This window comes from Moschus berezovskii, chromosome 15, assembly GCF_049115385.1.
Source record: "Moschus berezovskii isolate FMDL1 chromosome 15, NW_MosBer_1.0, whole genome shotgun sequence".
Classification (NCBI taxonomy): domain Eukaryota; kingdom Metazoa; phylum Chordata; class Mammalia; order Artiodactyla; family Moschidae; genus Moschus; species Moschus berezovskii.
Window position 1 is genome coordinate 47,903,420 of NC_142474.1, and position 23,499 is coordinate 47,926,918.

Genomic DNA, 23,499 nt, shown 5'->3' on the forward strand with positions numbered 1-23,499 from the left:
GTACATGACTACTGGAAAAACCATAGTTTTGACTATACATACTTTTGCCAGCAAAGTGATGTCTCTGCTTTTTAATATGCCTTCTAGGTTTGTCATAGTTTTTCTTCCAAGGAGCAAGAGCCTTTTAACTTCATGGCTGCAGTCACTCTGTGCAGTGATTTTGGAGCCCAAGAAAATAAAATATGTCACTATTTCCACTTTTCCCCCATCTATTTGCCATGAAGTGACAGGACAGATAGACTGTACTTTCAAATAAAAAGGTTAAATGGGGATGTCCCTGGTGGTCCAGAGGCTAAGTCTCCATGCTCCCAAAGCAGGGGGCATCCTAAACCAGCAACCTCATTGCAGCCCTCTTCAGAACAGGGACTGAGAAGCCTGGAATGGGAAGCAGTCACAGGGCAGGAGGGGAATCCAGGTGAAAGCAACACATCTGCCCCACAGATAGTGGTCCTTTCAGCTGGGATCTGAAGACAAGCTTAATCACACCCTCACTTGTTGTGGCCCTTGAAGTCCCAAGCTGAAAATCAGGTGCACAGAAAAGATATCTGTAATACAGTTCACTTTAGTTTACAAGATTTTAGAAACCATGGGCTAGATAAAGAGCAAACTTGGAACTGTTTGGTGACTTGAAAATAACAGCCAACTCTAAACAGGTGGGCCACCGAACACGGATTTCGTTTTAAATAGCTTTTCAGTGTTTTAAGAACCTGTGCAGCTTCTTTGGCACATGGTGGACCGCTATACATTCTTTGGCTCAAACATGACCAAATGCGAGCTCCTTAAGCCGTGTCTGTGGCAGTAGTCTCAGTGTGAAATTACAGCTCTGTGTTCTTCTTGTCCAGGTTCTCTCTGGCTTCCTCATTGGGCATGGCTCATTGGGCAGCTGAAGTTAAACAGAGGGTGATGTCAGATTCCTGCCCGGTTTCATCAGCTGTGTTCTGTCACACCTGTAGTCAGGAAGCTAAAACTTCCCAAGCTTGTATTCTAATCTCTCAGAAATTAACTTTTTCTCGTTTCTTTTGGGGAATAGCTCTCAAACATCTTCTAATTGGCTTCTGTTTGGGGCAGATCCTGAGGCCACTGGTTTTTAAGTTACTAGAGATTTTTTTTCCCCTCTGAGATCAAAATTCACAACCAAATATTATTTTCTAAACAAGTAGCAAAATTTGGTTTAAGAAGGTTATAAGGCCAAGTGATCGCATAGATACATTACTGATTTGGTAGACAGGTTGAGTTTTCTTCCCAGTGCGACAGCTGTTTTAGTTATAGAGAGTATTTATTTCAAAATAAGATACCTGTTTCCCATCTAATTCACAAGGAAGTGGTGACTGCAAATTAATATGAATTATGTGAATCATTTTTTATAAAAAGGCCAATAGAGCCTGGTGGGTTACAGTCCATGGGATCGCACAGACTTGGACATGACAGCGACTAACACTTTCTACTTTTTATTAATAAAAACTTTTAAAAGTCATTAATGAAAAGGAACAGAATTAAGAAAATTAAGTACTATCTTACATCATTCACAAAAAGAATATATTAAAAAAGGCAGTCATAGTTTAAAAAAGAAACATCTTATCAATGTTGGAAAAATGCTCAAGGTAAATGGCGTAACATAATTATACATTCCTTATGTGAATTCTGTAATTTTTTATTATCTCATTGTTCACAGAGCACAGATTTGAGTTGATTTTCTGCAGCAGGAAATTTTGGCTCTTAAGAACAAAGAATTTAATACATGGATCTTTGCCAGATTCAGTTTTTTCATTCTTTACATCACAAGTTCATAATGCTCAACACCTGTTCAACCACTGTTTTTCTCCAAAGTGTGTTTGATCATTCAGCTGGAAAGGGACAGCTTTTCACTTCCATTTACAAATATCTCACACTTTTTACAAAGCAGCTCTTCATCTGCAGCCAGACTTGTAGCTCATGAATTTTACTAAATAACATCACTACAGAGGTCACATCTTACAATCTCTGTCCTTTTTAGTAATCTTAACAGGAAAACAACAACAAACTTTCCTTAAGTCTTAAATAAATCCTTTTAAATAAAACTACTTAGAAAAATATGCAGTGAATTTTTATACTTAGTTCACTTTTAGTTCAGCCTCTGTTCTTTAGATCTTGAGAGACTGAAGAACGTTGAGCAGCTTTTAAACTGAAGATGCTCATTTCCTATCTTAAATACTCTTTAAAGTTTAAGGCCATAAAACAGACTTACATTTCACACCCTGATTTTTCAATCATATAAGGTATGGACAGATAATTATTAGGCTGGTAAAACATTTATCTTTCACTTAGTACATTTTTTAATCACCAATAACTGATCAAAAACTATAATATATAGACTTCCTCCAGAATGAAGGAATATTTGAAACTTCTAGATGAGACACTGGCCTCCAGGGAAAAATGTCAACATTTCATACTACAAAAATCCCATATTCCATTTGTTTGATGCATCTAATTACAACATAATACAATGCAAGTCCAGTGGCAGCTTATGTGGTGACTCTTAATTTGTCACAATTATCCCACAATTCATTACTGAACTACTCTGTTGCCTCACTCATTCACTGATAGGGAGCTTTAAATATTTCCCTGCAAGAAAAGAGGCAGTCCATTCACTACATGTAATTTTCACATCTCATTTTCTTAACAGATCTGAAAATGTGTTCTCATGGATATGCTGTTAACAGTATAAAAAATGGATAACATCTGTCTTCGACAGCTGACATCTCACCACATCGACTCCACATGGACACGTACGTAGTGTGCTCAGCTTTTACGACGCCTGACAGATGTTCAGGGACCCTGAAGTAGAAATGACCTGTCTGAAGACATGCCTTCTACTTTCTTCCCACTGGGGCTGCCCTTGGCTATAACTGACAATAGCTGGTTTCTGCCGAATTGCTGTCAGTGCCATTAATCTAGACAAAGAAGTTATTTATTTCAAAATGATGCCAACTCCTATGATTCATAAGTTAACAACTCTAAAGTGACTTGCAAAAGTATCTTACATGAAAAATGTGGAAATGCTTTCTTACCAAATAAAAGAAAATTTTTCCTAGAAAGCTGAGTCATAAACTTACCTGAAACAAGGCGGCGTGAGGAGGATGGGGAAGGAAGAATGGGCCAAAATATTTGGCAGGACCTCGTCTGATTCTGTTATTTCACTGTGAGCAGGATGCCCGGCATGTTCAAAATGTTTCCTGCCTCTATTCTCCCACAGAACTTACTCTTATTTGAAAACAATTTAAATTCACCTCCAAACAATAGAATATACAAACTACTACTTGAAGATTATAAATTGAACACAGCTAAGTGGATTAACCTAGAGAAGAGAATGCCTACCCAGTCCAGTATTCTTGCCTGGAGAATTCCATGGACAGAGAAGCCTGTCTGGCTATAGTCCATGTGGTCTTTGGTGGGAGTGGAGGGCAGTGGAAGGCAGGAGAGGTTCAGGAGGAATGGAGCTCTCTATGGAGGCTTGGGCCTAGACTGGTCCTTCAGGCCAAGGGCTTAAACACAGACAAGATGGGTTGTTTTTAAAGTTTGAATGTGGTTAAGTTTAGGTTGTTAGCAAAGAAGACTGGTTGGGTATTCAGGACAGAAATCCTGGGCAAGAATAATGAATATGAAAACATTGGAAAATCTTTTAAAGCCAATTACAGATAAACAGGCAGATTTAGAGTTGAAATCCACAGGAATAAAGGATGTCGTTAACATGTAATAACAACATTAATAGAAATGTTATTCATAAAATTGTACCTCACCAATGATAATATTAAATTCCTATTTTCAATGATGATTGAGAGTTACCCAGTATCTCTAACAAGTTTCTCCAGGAAAAGGAAAGACTTTTGGTATATTTTTACCTATTACCTTCCACTACCTAACTATGCTTTCCTAATCATCTGATAGTTTAGATTCAGATTGTTACTGTGACAATACCATCTTTTATTTTAATGGCTTTTATTTTATCCCATTACTTTTAAAGAAATTCTCTCTTAATAAATTGATAAAAATTGAAAGCCATATTGTAATACAAATTCTTATTTAGCAAAGATTCTAATGATTTATTTGTTCATTATTATTTCTATAACTCATGCTATTTTCTTTCTTATAAGCTTCTGTTTTTCTGGAAAACATTCTAAAGTAAATTTTTTTTCAGAAAAGACTCATGGAGGGTAACTTTCCTGAATCCCAACATTTCTAAAAGAACAACGTCTTTATTCCATCCTTACCCTGCACTTACTCAGGTGCTAGTTTTGCAGGATATAGAATTCCAGGATAAAAAATGCTTTCCTTGAAAGACAGAAAAGTTTTTGTTCCATTTTCTTTAGAATTCACTGTGAAAATACTGGTGTGATTCTTATATAACTTTTTTCTTTCCTTTAATTTCTGGAAATGCCAAATTTGAATTTGTGTCTGCTGCTACTGCTGCTGCTAAGTCACTTCAGTTGTGTCTGACTCTGTGCGACCCCATAGACGGCAGCCCACCAGGCTCCCCTGCCCCTGGGATACTCTAGGCAAGAACACTGGAGTGGGATGCCATTTCTTTCTCCAATGCATGAAAGTGAAAAGTGAAAGTGAAGTCACTGAGTGGGGTGCCATTGCCTTCTCCTGAATTTGTGTCTAGGTATAGATAAATTCATTTTCCCTACTTGGCACTAAATGGATCTTTCAATCTGGAGACTAGAGTCTTTCTTCAACTCTTCAGCTTATAGAAACCACCTCCCCCTTTTATAAATGACTGTTTATTCCTTTTTCTTTCCTTTTGTGTGCTTGCAATTCCTATTTTCTTTTTACATTTACTTTACATTTTTAGTTGTTTACTAGATGTCATTATCCAGATTACTCAGTCATATCCCAGTACCATACATAATGTAGTATTTGTCTCTTTTATTAAATTTATTGTTTCCTAAATATATTTTTAATTTCCAAAAGCCCTTTCTTAATCTATAAATACTTTTTATTTAGCCATTTTGGGCTTAGCAGTATCCCTTGGGTCATTCTAAGGATGTTAATTTTAAAAATTTAATTTTGTCTTCTGTTCCTCTGAAGTTAGTTCTGCTTATCAGTCTTGGCTTGTCTCTAAAACCAATTAGCTTTTCTTAAAGATAATTAAGATCATTAAAAATATGAAAGATTGTTTAAGGAGGATTAAGATCTTTCTTAAAGAATATCCTTAAAGAAATCCTTCAAAGATGTGTAGGAATCTTTCTTCAATAGGCTTCTTTCTTGCTCCCTAAATAATATCATTTATATTTTGTATTCAAAAAAAGTTTTTTGGACCTTATATAGTAGGATTATATTGTATCTCTGCTTCTGAAACTTGCTTTTATTTTGGTCAGTATGTTCATGAGATGTACTGATATCGATGCAGACACTGCTGAAGTACATTCATTTTTTATTGCTGCGCTGGATGACTGTGCATAATAATAATACTGTGCATAATATGACTGTGCATCATAATAATCACACATATTATGACTGTGCTGTCATCTTGTTATTCATTTTCCTATAGGCTGACATTTGAGGTGTTTTTATTTTTCCCTCTTTTGTTATTACAAAAAAAAACCAGTCCATTAACCAGTTTGTAATAAGTCTTTTCTAAATATTAGTATATATCACAATTCACTTTTTACAATTAATTCTAGTCAAAAATATTAGGAAGATAGAGGTGTGTTAAATTTATTACAGGAATTAAATGCTTTCTGTAAAAATACTCAACAGAGAGAAATCTCTGGACTTTACATCTAGTCTTTATTAACAGATAAGAAAAGTGCAATTCATGACATTATGTGACTTTTTCAAGGTAACAAAAAACTTAGTGATTTTTCATGGTAGTAAATCAGGCAGTAAGTAAGATAGAAGTTATCTTGGGCTTCTGAAAGTAACAGTAATGTAATTTTCTTTTCACCCAAGAGGTAAGAACATTATACTTTCCTTCCCCTTGATGTACCTGGGGTATTTGTTTCAATCCCACCAGCCAGGTAGAACACAGTAAGCTCTTCCATCTTAGTCCAGTTTCATTTGACATCTAAAAACTGACCAGGAAAAGGTATTGCTCAAAAATTATTTTTGCACAAAAGTTCAGTATTCTTTTTCCCAGGTAAAAACCTGACCATAAAGAAGTGAAAAGCAGTTGGTGACCTGTGGTAACATCATTCACCATGGTATTAGAAATTCTAGGATGGACTGACTTGCGGTCTCTTCTTACCTTTGCATTCTGGATGCAGGGACAGAGGGCCCAAGCTGCACTGGCCTTCACGTCTGGGTGAGGATTTTTTAGCAGGGACCACAACAAACGAACACCATCTAAGCGATCAATTATCCTATTTTGAAACAAACAATAAAAAAACCAAAGGTATTTAATGTAATTAGTACATGAAAATAAAATTTAAATGGCCTATCCACACAGTTCTAATTATTTTTTTCTCCTTTTGACATTTTGCTTAGCTATTTTTTTTTCCAAAATTTTAACAACAGCAGGGACTTAACATGCTGTTGATTTGTCAGTTCTCTGATTCAGTTTTACACACATGATGCAGAAAGCAAGCTCTATAATAATTATGATTCACATAAACTAAAAATCAAGCCATGTAATTTTTTAATTAGCTGTATACAGACTGTTGCCTGAATGCAAAAATACTGGTTTCTTTCATATAGTAACATCTAAATACTTTCCAAGACAAATATTTACGCCTCAAAACTGTGCAGTTACCTTTTTTATTTGGTCTATGTTTAATTGACTTACCGTACAGCATGACATATTTTAAACTCCTCCAGTCTAATCTAGCACTAGGAATTAAAATCATTACGCCACACTGCCTCCTTTGTTGGGTAGCAAAAACACGTAACTTGTTTTCCATGTGCTTGCTTCCCAGAGAGACTAACGTTGCAGACTGTGTTATAATTACTTAAACACACTGTAATCAAAATATCTTCTTGACTAGCTGAAAAATGAATTATCATCAGAGTCATCTCCACACCATCTGTCTTCTGTTTATACATCAATCAGTCCAGGGAGCATAACCTCGCATTAAGGCCCATTGAGTACTCACAGTTGAGAAGAAGGCCAAACAAAACTTAATATCCTTTACAAACATGGCTTTGTTCAGAAAGATATACTAAACTACGAGCAGATGGAAAAAGATAAAGAATATCAAAATTCCTTTGATTTTAAACCTCGAGTTAAATACATGTAGTACTTAGCCACAGATAGAATAAATACTCCTAGCTTAGTGCCATTCAAATTTTTTCTTGAAAATTGACTAAAAATACTACATTTCTTGATTATCTGAGATGAGTTTGCCAGGAAAAAAAATGTATTATTCAAAAGGTTCCAAGTTGAATATAAGTTTTCCATAACCTTAAAAAAATTGGTAGTGCAAATAGCTTATAGTAAGATATAAACTATCTCTTTAAAAGATGATCTTTAATGAGAAAAAGTGCATTGAGAAAGTGTTTTAACCCCATGTTTAGCTAAATAGTTTTCTCAAACTAAAGCTCTCTGTCACTATCTTGCTAAGGGAAATTAAAGTTTTTATTTCTCAATTTACAGAAAGTATAAACAAAGATGGTGAATACACTGTACTTCACAATGAAGGATTTACTTCACCAACTTAAAAAAGTTTACTGTTTTACACATGCCACTGAAAACATAATTAATGGAGATCCCTGGGTCTCTATGTATTTTTTTTCATGTGTGATTTCCCAAAGAACAATAGTGAATGATAATCTGTCCTACTCTCACCAATGTAGTCAGTACTAATATTTGCATTAGGAATATTTAGCCATATAACGCAGGACGTAGCTTGTCATTAGAGTGGAAGTTATTGGGATGGCACACATTTTCAGTTATAAAGAGGGATAATTCAACTTTGAATCCCTACCCCAGGCAAAATTTCACAATTAACAATAAAAATTCACAGTTCATTCTAAAACCAGATATATTGTCCTTGACTGTCACCCCAAACCCTAGACAATTCTTCAGCTGCTTAGTTACAATGGATGAGGACTGTAACCTCATTACAGATGACTTAAAATAAAAGATAGCATGGTACAGAGTAATTACCAGAGATGAGGAAAACATTAAAAAAAATTGCAAACAGAGGAACTAACAAAGTCAAGGGCAGCAAACTTCAGAGTTTAATCTTGATCCTCCATTTCCCTCATCCTCTGCATCGAGCCATACTGTGGATTTACTTCACAGTAAGTCAAGTGTCTCCCCTACTTCTCTCTATCCCTGCCAGCACCCTAACTGTAGTCTCTTGTCACCTTATATGGGGATACCTACAGCAGTAACTTGGTTTTGTGTCTTCAGCTTCTCTCAGTTCCAATCCATCCTATAGATCCCGGTGAAATTAATCCTGCTGAAAGAGTATTTTAGAGCTTCTGCAGTATCTCCTTGCAAGCAAGGCCCCAGGGATATTCATTCTGTCCATCACACCAACCAACACATTCAATTAACGCTTGGTGAACAGTTCACAACTGAGAGATCACTCCCAGGGGACAGTCTCGGACGGCTTCCCACTGCCTGCATGGTATTCACACCCGTCTTGAATTCAGTATTTAACATTTCCAATGAGCTGGTTTATTCCTCCCAATTCCCCATATTCAGGTGTTTGCTCATAAAACTCTGTGGCCACCTACTAAACACTAAGTGCTGAGCATACAGAAGTAACAGATACACTCAATTCTGGTTGCTCAGGGTAGTTAAACTGTATAAAGTCACAGCAAGCAGTGAATTTGTAAATACCAAATCACTGCTCTCTGGGGAATGTGAAGTTTTGTTCCTAAGAGCCTCTGGTGAGAATATTTTCATTAACTGATCAACATATAATCTTGTTTTATGTGTGTTTCTGTTTAAAGACACTTTCCTTAATAATACATTTTTGATTCATTAACACTGAACCCACGAACAATCCAGCACACACATTTTTCTCTGTAAGGCACATGGCAGTCTTCTTGTACTTTGGCATTAGGCTTAGGGGCCATTTTAAACAGGAAGATCACCAGCTCAAAGCACAAAAATGCAAAACATGTGGCACTAAATACTATGAAGATGACACATTTATAAAAGGAGAGCGGAAACAAGAAGGCAGAGTATGACCGTGTTCAACTCCAGCTGGAAACACATGCATGGAATAACTGCAAAAGTGCTATAAGGATTAATTAGGGGGATCACAAATACATTTTCAGCAAGATATGAATACATGAATAAAGGCTGTGCAAATAATAGGGATTTTCACTGTCCTTCAGGAAACTGCAGTCTAGTGAAGGTGATAAAGAGACCATTACAATCTATTCTGATAAATGCTATAGGACAGTGGTCCCCAACCTTTTGGCACCAGGGACTGGTTTCGTGGAAGACAATTTTTCCATGAATCAGGGGTTGAGGGGATGGTTTCAGGGTAATTCAAGCACATTACACTTATTGTGCACTTTATTTCTATTATTATTACATCAGCTCCAACTCAGATCACCAGGCATTAGATCCCAGAGACTGGGGACCCCTGCTAAGAGATGCGGGCATCAGGTTCCACATGAAAAGAGGGGAAACATTGGCTAACTTACAAGTCACAGAGATTCTCCCAGCTCTAAACCTTTGCCCACACCACCTCCATCTTTCACTGTGACAATGCATATTTTAAGGTCTACAATAAAACTTCTCAAATCCTCTGGCTTCTCCCTCCTCTGAGAGCCTTTTGAGTTTTGCTGCCCTCGTTTCTGGCTCTCATCAATACTGCTTTGCAGCGTGGTCATGTATGTATGCATCTTATCTTCCCAAGTGGCGTGTAATCTCCTTGACAGCAGGAATCTGCTACTGCCTACCATGCTTAGCGCACGTTCCTGAGCCAGTGAATATTGGTTAAACGGATCTGAAACAGACGTCTTTGCCTACTCCATTTTTTTTGCTGAATCAAAAATCTCTCCTGACACAAATACACTCATTTTTAACCTCATACTTGAAAAGCATATGTTCAAATTCAAACTCTAACCAGTAAATTTTTATTTGGAGTTCCTTCTAGGTTGAAAGTGCATTTTCATAGATGTTCTTTACAACTTTATTGCTTTTTGAATATACAATGATGGGCTTATAGGTGGTATTAATTACACCACTGTCCATTTTCAATGGGTCTTTCTCCTTTCGTATAGTTCTTTAATTTCACTAGTATCTTGCTCTGATTTCATTTCCAGCAATATGTTAACTCTTTCTGCTTTTATTATCAGTAGAATTTTACATTAATACTTTGATATTATAAAAACAAAACTGAATTACATGTTTCTAAAATCTTCAGCTTTATCATTGAAATCAAACTGTGGGCTGACAAAATAACAGTTCTTTAAAGATGAATACATGTTCATACTCTGACTCTTCATAAAAAAAAAAACACAAGAAAACACAGTGGCTTGTTATGAGTCTCAGTTTCTTTTGTTATGTTAACTCTTGTCAGGATTGTTAAGAAGTCTGGCTGGCTTGCCTGCCCACCAAGGCCACATATACGAACAAATGTGGACAGTTTGCACCCACATGGCCAGTATGGCTGAAGTTGCAGAATTTCTGTCTGGCAATGTCAGTACATCTATTTTGAAACCATAATTTGGCATCATGTCTAAAAATGTCATAATATTTGCAAATTATGCTGATAAATACCATTGTCAGACAATGGCTCAACCTAAATGTGGTTAGCCTGAAAGAACATGATGTTCTTAAGTCACATTATAAATTGCAACTGAAATCTATACTTTTTAAAACCACGTTGGCAATTCTGAAAAAATGGAAACATAAATGCAGGTCAGAATTAACAATTGTGAAAAAATCTATGATTAGAAAAAAATTAACATTTTTATAAAAATTCTCAAAGTTTTAATGTTTCTATCTCTATGTATTTTTTTATAGAGACCATAGGAGACCATATAGGCAGCTGCATGGCACTGGAATGGCTGTGAGGAGATACCCCACGTCCAAGAGCAAAGGAGAAGCCGCAGCAAGATTGTTCAGTTCAGTTCAGTCACTCAGTCGTGTCTGACTCTTTGCCACCCCATGAATCACAGCACGCCAGGCCTCCCTGTCCATCACCAACTCCCAGAGTTCACTCAAACTCATGTCCATTGAGTCGGTGATGCCATCCAGCCATCTCATCCTCTGTCGTCCCCTTCTCCTCCTACCCCCAATCCCTTCCAGGATCAGAGTCTTTTCCAATGAGTCAACTCTTCACATGACGTAGCCAAAGTACTGGAGTTTCAGCTTCAGGATCAGTCCCTCCAATGAACACCCAGGATTGATCTCCTTTAGGATGGACTGGTTAGATCTCCTTGCAGTCCAAGGGACTCTCAGGAGTCTTCTCCAACACCACAGTTCAAAAGCATCAATTCTTTGGTGCTCAGCTTTCTTCACAGTCCAACTCTCACATCCATACATGACTGGAAAAACCATAGCCTTGACTAGATGGACCTTTGTTGGCAAAATAATGTCTCTGCTTTATAATATGCTATCTAGGTTGGTCATAACCTTCCTTCCAAGGAGTAAGCGTCTTTTAATTTCATGGCTGCAATCAGCATCCGCAGTGATTTTGGAGCCCAAAAAAATAAAGTCTGACACTGTTTCCACTGTTTCCCCATCCATTTCCCACCCTGCAAGATGGTAGGAGGGGTGAAATTGCCTTTAGAATCAAACCCCATACCCGCCAGAGATGCTCAGAGGGCTCAAAAATACCTTGTCCACACCAGGACCCAAGACCCCACAGAGACTGAGACAGAACTGTGTTTGGTTGTCTTCTGTGGAGGCACGGGTCAGCAGTGGACTGCTGAGGGCAGGGCCTCTGGGTGCAGTAGACCTGGGTGTGGCATAAGCCCTCTTGGAGGAGGTTGCCATTAACCCACCATAGAGCTGCCAGAACTTACACAGGGCTGGGGGAACAGACTCTGGGAGGACACAAACAGAACCTTGTGTGCACCAGGACCCAGAAGAAAGGAGCTGTGACCCCACATGAGACTGACCCAGACTTGCCCATGGGTATCCAGGAGTCTCTGGTGGAGGCGTGGGTCGGGGGTGTTCTGCTGCAGGGTTGGGGAAACTCAGTGCAGAAATGCATGCATGGGACCTTTTGAAGGAGGTCACCATTATCTTCATTACCTCCACTATAGTTTGTCCTCAGGTCAAACAACGGGGAGGGAACACAGCCCCGCCCATCAACAGAAAATTGGTGCTGCCCATTTGAATAAGACCCAGTTTCCCCCTCAGTCAGTCTCTCCCATCAGAAAGCTTCCATAAGCTTCTTAACCTTCTCCTTCGGAGGGCAGACAGACTGAAAACCACAATCACAGAAACTAACCAAACTGATCACATGGACCACAGCCTTGTCTAACTCAGTGAAACTATAACCATGCTGTGCAGACGGACAGGTCATGGTGGAGAGTTCTGACAAAACGTGGTCCACTGGAGAAGAGAATGGCAAACCACTTCAGTATTCTTGCTTTGAGAACCCCATGAACAGTATGAAAAGGCAAAAAAATAGGACATTGAAAGATGAACTCCCCAGGTCGGTAGGTGTCCAATATGCTACTGGAAATCAGTGGAGAAATAACTCCAGAAAGAATGAAGGGATGGAGCCAAAGCAAAAACAATACCCAGCTGTGGATGTGACTGGTGATAGAAGTAAAGTCCGATGCTGTAAAGAGCAATATTGCATAGGAACCTGGAATGTTAGGTCCATGAATCAAGGCAAATTGGAAGTGGTCAACAGGAGATGGCAAGAGTGAACATCGACATTTTAGGAATCAGTGAACTAAAATGGAATGGAATGGGTGAATTTCACTCAGATGACCATTATATCTACTACTGTGGGCAAGAATCCCTTAGAAGAAATGGAGAATCCATCATAGTCAAAAAAAGAGTCCAAAATGCAGTACTTGGATGCAGTCTCAAAAATGACAGAAAGATCTCTGTTTCCAAGGCAAACCATTCAGTATCACAGTAATTCAAGTCTATGCCCCAACTAATAATGCTGAAAAAGCTGAACAGTTCTATGAAGACCTACAAGACCTTCTAGAACTAACACCCAAAAAAGATGTCCTTTTCATTAAAGGGGACTGGAATGCAAAAGTAGAAAGTCAAATACCTAGAGTAATGGGCAAATTTGGCCTTGGAATACAGAAGCAGGGCAAAGGCTTACAAAGTTTTGCCAAGAGAATACACTGGTCATAGCAAACACCCTCTTCCAACAATACAAGAGAAGACTCCACACATGGACATCACCAGTCAATACTAAAATCAGATTGATTATATTCTTTGCAGCCAAAGATGGAGAAGCTCTATACCAACAGCAAAAACAAGACCAGAGCTGACCGTGGCTCAGATCATGAACTCCTTATTGCCAAATTCAGACTTAAATTGAAGGAAGTAGGGAAACACTAGACCATTCAGGTATGACCTAAATCAAATCCCTTATGACTATACAGTGGAAGTAACAAATAGATTCAAGGTATTAGATCTGATAGACAGAGTGCCTGAAGAACTATGGATGGAGGTTCATGACATTGTACAGGAGGCAGTGATCAAGACCATCCCCAAGAAAAAGAAATGCAAAAAGGCAAATGGTTGTCTGAGGAGGCCTTACAAACAGCTATGAAAAAAGAGAATTGAAAGGCAAAGGAAAAACAGAAAGATATACCCACTTGAATGCAGGGTTCCAAAGAATAGCAAGGAGAGAAAAGAAAGCCTTCCTCAGTGATAAGTGCAAAGAAATAGAGGAAAACAATAGAATGGGGAAGACTAGAGATCTCTTCAAGAAAATTAGAAATACCAAGGGAACGTTTCATGCAAAGATGGATACAATAAAGGACAGAAATGGTATGGACCTAACAGAAGCAGAAGATATTAAGAAATAGTGGCAAGAATACACAGAAGAACTGTACAAAAAAGATCTTCATGACCCAGATAATCACGATGGTGTGATCACTCAGCTAGAGCCAGACATCCTGGAATGTGAAGTCAAGTGGGCCTTAGGAAGCATCACTATGAACAAAACCAGTGGAGGTGATGGAATTACAGTTGAGCTCTTTCAAATCCTAAAAGATGATGCTGTGAAAGTGTCGCGCTCCATTACTTTCGCCACCTGATGGGAAGAAGTGACTGATTTGAAAAGACCCTGATGCTGGGAAAGACTGAAGGCAGGAGGAGAAGGGGACGGTAGAGGATGAGATGGTGGATGGCATCACCGACTTAATGGACATGAGTTTTGGTAAGCTCCAGGAGTTGATGATGGACAAGGAGGCCTGGCGTGCTGCATTCCATGGAGTCACAAAGAACTGGACGTGACTGAGTGACTGAACTGAACTGAACTGATAAGAGACCAAGTACCTAGGTAGTCCTCGTTATGGAGAACTCATTTGCAATAAGCGTTAAGTGGAAGTTAGTCATCATTACAGTCATCAGATACTAGTGCTGTCATAGTGAACCTCTACCCAAGTGCTTTCATTAAAAAACAAAAATAAAAACTGGTAGAGTGACTTAACCAATGTGGTATAATGTATTTATTATATAAGCAAATAAAACAATTTATCTTTTCTTACTTTCATGAAAAAAAAGCAAATGGTTTAGATAGGTGCATTAAAGACAGGTGAGGGAAGTTTCACTCAAAGCAGAAATAAAATGAACCAATGCAAATGTTCATATGTGTGGTAACATCCATACAACCACCGTTCTGGATATAAAAGAATAATTTTGTAACAGTGGTCTGATGAAACTATAAACATCCCTAAACATTTGGAGTAGTAAAATAAATTCTTTCTCAAAGTAGTTAGACATTGTAAATCATTATTGGATACATTTACATTTGTATCTTTATTTGAAAGGTTTTATGATTATGACTTATATGACTGTGATCATATGATTATGATATGTATTATCACTGGGAGCTTTCCTGGTGGCTCAGATGGTAAAGAGTCTGCCTTCAGTGCAGGAGACCTGGGTTCAATCCCTGGGTCAGGAAGATCTCCTGGAGAAGGGAATGCTGCTGCTGCTGCTGCTAAGTCACTTCAGTAGTGTCTGACTCTGTGCGACCCCATAGACGGCAGCCCACCAGGCTCCCCTGTCCCTGGGATTCTCCAGGCAAGAACAGTGGAGTGAGTTGCCATTTCCTTCTCCAATGCATGAAAGTGAAAAGTGAAAGTGAAGTTGCTCAGTTGTGTCTGACTCTTAGCGACCCAATGGACGGCAGCCTACCAGGCTCCTCCGTCCATGGGATTTTCCAGGCAAGAGTACTGGAGTGGGGTGCCATTGCCTTCTCTGGGAGAAGGGAATGGCTACCCACTATTCTTGCCTGGAGAATTCCATGGACAGAGGAGTCTGGTGGGCTACCATCCATGGGGTCACAGAGAGTCAGACACAACTGAGTGACTAACACTTTCACTTTTTCTTTTTTTCATGATTATGACTAAGTGGATACTCTTCAAAAATAACAAAATAGACAAAGGAATAAATTTAAGAGTAATCAACACCTACGTGTGTATCCTGTTTATTGAAAGAGCATAAGAACTGTGGTATTGAAGAAGACTCTTGAGAGTCCCTTGGACTGCAAGGAGATCCAACCAGTCAATTCTAAAGGAAATATTCATTGGAAGGACTGATGCTGAAGTTGAAACTCCAATACTTTGGCCACCTGATGCAAAGAACTGACTCATTGGAAAAGACCCTGATGCTGGGAAAGATTGAAGGCAGGAGGAGAAGGGGACGACAGAGAATGAGATGGTTGGATGGCATCACCGATTCGATGGACATGACTAAGCTCCAGGAGTTGGTGATGGACAGGGAAGCCTGGCATGCTGCAGTCCATGGGGTCACAAAGAGTCGGACATGACTGAGTGACTGAACTGAACTGAAACTAGATAATTATAAATCATGTATTCAAATACTAGGACTACTACCTAGAATCACGATATTGGGCAAATATTTAATCTGAAGCTTGAATTTCCTCATCTATTAAAATCAGGTCATATTACCTTACTAATGAGATATCCAATATAATTACAAATAGATATGTAATTAATGTTAGTTTCATTTACAAGTTTAATAAACATGCAGATAAACTTAGATTGATCTGTGGCTCTATCTATATCCAGTAATTAGGCTAAGTCAAGATTTAAAGTGGGATATTTATTCAGAGTATACTATAAACTTACTAATATACTCTAGAAATATAAAGTATTGAACCAAAAAATTCTGATTTTATTCAGGCATATAGCCTCACTTGAATATATGAACACCACGTTATCAGTAGAGATAGGAAAGTTAATATAGTTGATTTGGATTTGAATTCAATTAAATAAATTTGCATTGACATTCTATGTGATCAGTGAAATAAATGGCTCTACTTTAGATAACAAAGATTAGAACTATTGATTAGAATATTGCAAGAATTCCACATTTTAGTGGTGAATTTAAATGCCTATCTCAACTTCATCAGGAATGTCAGAATTATGTGCATATAGACTAAGATAAATGAAAGAGGCGTTTGCAGGCTAGGAAGGCGAGTGGACAGGGAAGGAGGCAACATGGGCAGAACTAGAGGGAAAAACACTGAGAAATGAAATCACTAGGTAAGGATTTTATATATTTTAAATTTAAATATGTATCAACGACTATCTTCCATAAAAGTTATGCTAATTTGATTCCCATAAACAGATCATGAGAATACTAGTCACCATCAGCTATCTTATATTTTACCATTCTATTAAGTGCAAAAAATTTTTGATCTTATTTTTTTTCCTCCCTTCTCAGTATGAAAAATTTCAAACACACTTAAGAGTTTTCTTAAAAACAGTAAAATAAGCACCAATAGACACAGCCTTCAAAATTTGATCTACTTGTGCCATCTATTAATATGAGTATTCATTTTTTTAAAACTGTTTGCAAGTAAGTTACAACAGCGTATAACTAAAACTTTCACCTTTTAAAAATAAGCACAATCTTTTGCATTATCATTATACTATTCTTACATTTAAAAAGGTAAAAGTAATTCCCTGATATAATCAAATATCCAGCTCAGATTCAAATATTCCCAATTCTCAAAACTTCCTTTAGAGCTTTTAAAAAAGCAAATGAAACCATGATTCAAACAAGGATCATACACTATGTTTTTGATATATCTATTTAGTCTCTTTAATCTAGAATTTTTTTTATGGCACTGACTTTTTTTTTCTTATAAACTGAGTTTTAATTTCTCATAAACTATTTAAGACTTTTAATTTGGAGCTATGATTTAAAACTGGATTAAATACATTTTTTAAAAATTTTAATTGGAGGCTAATTACTTTACAATATTGTAATGGTTTTGCCATACATTGACATGAATCCGCCCCGGGTGTACATGTGTTCCCCATCTTGAACCCCCCTCCACTTCCCTCCCTATATCATCCCTCTGAGTCATCCCAGTGCAGCAGCCCCAAGCATCCTGTATCATGCATCGAACCTGGACTGGCGATTCGTTTCACATATGATAATATACATGTTTCAATGACATTCTCTCAAATCATCCCACCCTCACCCTCTCCCACAGAGTCCCAAAGACTGTTCTATACACCTGTGTCTCTTTTGCTGTCTTGCATACAGGGTTATCGTTACCATCTTTCTAAATTCCATATATATGTGTTAGTATACTGTATTGGTGTTTTTCTTTCTGGCTTACTTCACTCTGTATAATAGGCTCCAGTTTCATCCACCTCATTAGAACTGATTCAAATGTATTCTTTTTAATGGCTGAGTAATACTCAGAAAACAAAGATCATGGCATCTGGTCCCATCACTTCATGGGAAATAGATGGGAAAACAGTGGAAACAGTGTCAGACTTTATTTTTGGGGGCTCCAAAATCACTGTGGATGCTGATTGCAGCCATGAAATTAAAAGACGCTTATTCCTTGGAAGGAAAGTTATGACCAACCTAGATAGCATATTAAAAAGCAGAGACATTACTTTGCCAACCAAGGTCCGTCTAGTCAAGGCTATGGTTTTTCCCGTGGTCATGTATGGATGTGAGAGTTGGACTGTGAAGAAAGCTGATCGCCGAAGAATTGATGCTTTTGAACTGTGGTGCTGGAGAAGACTCTTGAGAGTCCCTTGGACTGCAAGGAGATCCAACTAGTCCATTCTAAAGGAGATCAATCCTGGGTGTTCATTGGACGGACTGATGCTAAAGCTGAAACTGCAATACTTTGGCCACCTCATGCAACAAGTTGACTCACTGGAAAAGACTCTGATGCTGGGAAGGATTGGAGGCGGGAGGAGAAGGGGATGACAGAGAATGAGATGGCTGGATGGCATCACCGACTCGATGGACATGAGTTTGAGTGAACTCCGGGAGTTGGTGATGGATAGGGAGGCCTGGCGTGCTGTGATTCATGGGGTCGCAAAGAGTCGGACACGACTGAGCGACTGAACTGAATACTCCATTGTGTATATGTACCACAGCTTTCTTATCCATTCGTCTGCTGATGGACATCTAGGTTGCTTCCATGTCCTTGCTATTATAAACAGTGCTGCGATGAACATTGGAGTACATGCGTCTCTTTCAATTCTGGTTTCCTTGGTGTGTATGCCCAGCAGTGGGATTGCTGGGTCATATGGCAGTTCTATTTCCAGTTTTTTAAGGAATCTCCACACTGTTCTCCATAGTGGCTGTACTAGTTTGCATTCCCACCAACAGTGTAAGAGGGTTCCCTTTTCTCCACACCTTCTCCAGCATTTATTGCTTGTAGACTTTTGGATAGCAGCCATTCTGACTGGCATGAAATGGTACCTCACTGTGGTTTTGATTTGCATTTCTCTGGCACTGACTCTTAAAAGATGAAGACTGCTGTAGAAAGTCTCACCATCTGAGTTTGTCTAGTTGCTTCCTCAGGGTCTCATTTGACTTTCCCCTCTTATCTCTGTGACTTCCCTGGTGGCTCAGACGGTAAAGTGTCTGCCTACAACGCGGAAGACCTGGGTTCAATCCCTGGGTTGGGAAAATCCCCTGGAGAAGGAAATGGCAACCCACTCCAGTATTTCTGCCTGGAAAATCCCATGGACAGAGGAACCTGGTAGACTCCATGGAATTTTCCAGGAAAGAATACTGGAATGAGTTGCCATTTCCTCCTCCAAGGAATCTTCCTGACCCAGGGATCAAACCCACATCTCCTGCATTGCAAGTGGATTCTTTTACCACTGAGCCATCTGGGAAGCCCTTTTACCCTGTTAGAAGGACTCAATTAAAAAAAAAAAAAAGTAACACTAAATGTTGGCACCAATGGGAATGTAAAATTTTACAACCACATTTATGTACTATCTGGGAGTTTCTAATAAAGTTAAACTTCTACCCTATGAATCAGAAATTCTACTCCCAGAACAGGCAAAACTAACCTATAGTGATGGAAATGAGAAAGTGGCTGCTTGGGGTTAGCGTGGGGACTGACTGGTAAATAGCATGAGTGCACTTTCCCGGGTGAAGGACATGTTTTACATTTTCTTTTGGCTGGTGGTTATATGATTGTATGCAATTGTTAAAACGCATCAAACAGAACAGTTAAGTATTAAAATAACCTATAATTTTGAACAAAAAAAATCAGACAAAAATAAACATACTACATGCTTCTCTTTGTTCCCAAATAGAAATAAAACAGAACTATAATTTATAGGGAGGCATTCTCAAGTATAAAATGTGTAAAACATGGCAAGATAAAAATTACCATTAAAGGTAAGAGTGGGCTCTCCCCAGCCTGCAGGGAGGTAGGCATGGGGTGGGCTAGGAGAAGGACAGGCAGCTAGGGGTCTTGTACGGTGACAACAATATTCTGCTTCTTGGCTTGGGGGACAGGTATATGAGTCTTCCCTTTATAAAATTTACTAATGTATACACTTGCTAATGTATACACTAATGTATACATGTACTTTATGTATACATTTCACAAATTAAAAGCTTAAAAAATGCGTTTTAACTTCATTGTAAACACACACACATACTCTCTCATACACAGGAAATAGTACTGAACAATTAATTTATTCAGCTATTGAACTTATGCACATGTCACAACTGGATGAATAAGATATATAATGCAGATAAATAAAATCCATATAACCCTCAAATTAAACATCCTCAGAGTTTGTTCAAAATGAGAAAACTAAGACTCAGAAGATAAAATGATTCACATAATTACTTTTCATGTGGCATTTCGGTATCTCAGTTAAATTCACATACTTTTAAAAGTATGCAAATAAGAAACAAATAACCAAAAAATGTAAAAAGGAAGGAAAAATGTTCTTAATGACACAAACATATGAAACATATATTCTATTCTATATCTTGCATAAGCCCTAAAAGGTCATAAGGACTGGTTTTGTGGTAAATGAAATTTCTGAGCAGCCTGTTTGTACGCAAGCAAGCATAGCTTTATTTTTTCTCCCCTTTTTAAAAAGAACAAATAACCCAATGTAAAAAAAAAGCTATGTAAATGCAACATAATTATGTTTAAACCACAGAAGACAGGAAATTTAGAGTTACAGATTCCATGGTAAGTTTTAATTCTATCCTTGTGTATATGTTTTATAAAAGAGTCTTTCATTACATGATCACATAACTCTGGACTATGTAACAATCAGTTCAGCAAATGTTTGTTTTATAATGTGTGGAAGGAAAATATTTTATAGGATAAATTGTAGGAAATTAGTATATTATTTAGCAAAATTGTTATGTAAAACTTCTTAGAATCTTGGACATTTACAAAATATTAATATAAATATTTTTCTTGATTATCTTCTAAAAAACATGAAATTTAACCCTTTTGTAGGCTCAGTAGTAAAGAGGCTGCCTGCAATGCAGGAGCTGCAGGAGATGGGGGTTTGATCCGTGGGTCTGGAAGATCCCCTGGAGGAGGGCATGGCAACTCACTCTAGTATTCTTGCCTGGAGAATCCCACGGACAGAGGAGCCTGGTGGACTACAATCCATGGGGTCGCAAAAGAGTTGGACACGAAAGAAGTGACTTAGCATGCATGTAGGCAGGCACTTATAGTTGAAAGCTGATCTGTAGGTTTAAGGTTATTCTTAAGTAATGAAAAACTTGAGACATTAGAACTTTAGCATGTTTTGAATCATGTATGGCAGGAATTCTGTCTTAAAATTAACAGCAGAGACTGAAGTAAACCATGAGTATATATAAGTTCCTAATAAGTCCAAAAAACAGCCTTTATCATCACTATTGGCACTTGCCAGGGCTCCTGACAACTCATGTATCTGAAATTTGACTTTTTCAAAGGGAGAAAAAAGTATTTATCCTGATTTTTCTGTATTAATTCTATTTCAGGTTAACCAAATGATTAGCAATGAACTCTAAGATAAACTCTAAGGAGATGCGGGTAAAAGTATTAGATTATAAAGGTAAAGAAAAATTTCTCAAGGCCTCCAAGCAAAAAGATAAAAAAACTCACAAAAACAAATTTGACTAATATCACAATTTTCACAAGAAAGGTATGAAGTAAGGCAACAATGAAGCAGACTTTTTTTAATTCAAGAAAGAAAATGGGAACCAAGAATTTTATATCTAGCAAAGCTGAAATAAAGAGCAAATATAACAGAATATGAATAATTATAAAATATTATGAGACCAAACATCAATGAGTGTATGTGGGTTTAGCTCAATTATTAAAAATATGTTTAATTTGGTGTACAAAGCAAGACCCATCTATAGGCTGCATAAGATAGCACACCTAAAAGAAAGTGGTTCAAGAAAAACTAAAAACAAAAGGTAGGCCAAGATATTCCCAGAAATGGAAAAAATATGAGAGCAGGGGTAAAGATTTTTATATCAAGGTAGAAATATCAAGCCAAAACTCATTAAACATGACAAAGAAGAGCTCTTGAAGTATTAAAAGCTACAATTCACAATGATTAGAACATTTATGCACCAAATAATATAGAGCCTGCCTTTAAGAAGCAAAAGCTATATGAGCTATAAGACAACACAGGTAGAAGCATGCTAATAATACCATCATGTTCAGTATGAGACAGATCATGTGCATGAAAAATAAATAGTAGGGATAGAGGGTTTATGTAATATAATGAAACAGATCTTAAGAGTATACATCAGATTCTACCCTCTGTTGTATATTCTTAAGATCTGTTTCATTATGTACCCTCTGTTGACCTCTGGTGGCTCAGGTGGTAAAGAATGTGCTTGCAATGTGGGAGGCCCAGGTTTGATCCCTGGATCAGGAAGATCCCCTGGAGAAGGAATGGCAACCCACTCCAGTATTCTTGCCTGGAGAATTCCATGGACAAAGGAGCCTGGCAGGCCACAGCCCATGAGGTCCCAGAGAGTCGGACATGAGTGAGCAACGAAAACTTCACTTCTAGCCTCTGTTGAAAGGGAATGTATCTTCACCCAAAGCACCTATAGATGTTTTGTAAAAATTTATCTTATAGTAAGTCATAAAGGAAACGCCAGTATGTTCCATAAAAAATAGAAATAAAATATTCCGAGTAAAAACTGCAACATAATAAGAAATAAGAAATAGCTAAAATAAACAAAAAATAAAAAGCTTCCTTTTTGTGGAATTAAAAAAAAAATTCCATTAAGCAACACATGGTCTAAAGGGAAAATACAAATTGAATTTAAAGAATTTCTTAAAAATAATGATAATGAAATCACTACATATCAGAATCTACAAGGGACATTTAAAGACGTGTCAAGAAAGTTCATAGCACAAACTACGTTTATTATTATAAAATGAGGGAATTGTCTGGCAGTCCAGTGGTTAGGAGTCCACACTTCCACCACAGATGGCCTGGGTTCAATCTCTGGTTAGGGAATTAGGATTCTACAAACTGCACGGCACAGCCAAAAAAATAAAATAAAATATCTTCTAAGCTCAAATAGTTAGAAAAAGTTACAAAATAAATTCTAAAAAGACAACATAAAGATAAAAGAAATTTATGAGGTAGAGAATAAAAGCACAGTGTATCTAATTAATAAATTTTTTTTCAGAAAAAATCAAAATAGGGAAACTATACCAGATAATTTCATCAGGGAAAAAAAAGGAGAAAGCTCTCACACACAAACATAAATTAACAAGTGGGAAATAACTATTGAAAAAAGACAACGTTTAAAAATCATAAGACATTGCTTTTCAAATCACTGTTTAAATAAATTTGATAATGTCAATGAAATTGATCATTTTATGAGGAAATGCAGATTGCCAAAACTGACCCCATTCGAGTAAAAAGCATAAACGGATCAGATTTCATAGAAGACCTAGAGGAAACCAATAAAGAACTAATAAAACACATACAGATTGGACCCACATGACTGTACAGTATACTTCTATCAAACCTTTATCCCATTGTTCAATAAATTATTCCAGAGCATTGAAATAAAAGAAAACCTCGTAATTTCTTTTTAAAGCAGGTATAATACTGATACCTAAATTTGATAGTCTTTTTAAAAAAGAAAGAAAG

General features: G+C 37.5%; 1 protein-coding gene across 5 annotated transcripts in view; it reads right to left on the minus strand.

Annotated features, from left to right (window-relative positions):
• ODAD2 (outer dynein arm docking complex subunit 2) overlaps positions 1-23,499 on the minus strand; it is a 174,919-nt gene that overhangs the window by 63,848 nt on the left and 87,572 nt on the right. For all 5 annotated transcript variants that reach the window (XM_088844043.1, XM_055430171.2, XM_088844042.1 and 2 more), the window contains one exon: positions 6,227-6,341. In XM_088844043.1, coding sequence (XP_088700169.1) covers positions 6,227-6,341 — 115 coding nt within the window. The remainder of the gene's footprint in view (positions 1-6,226; positions 6,342-23,499) is intronic.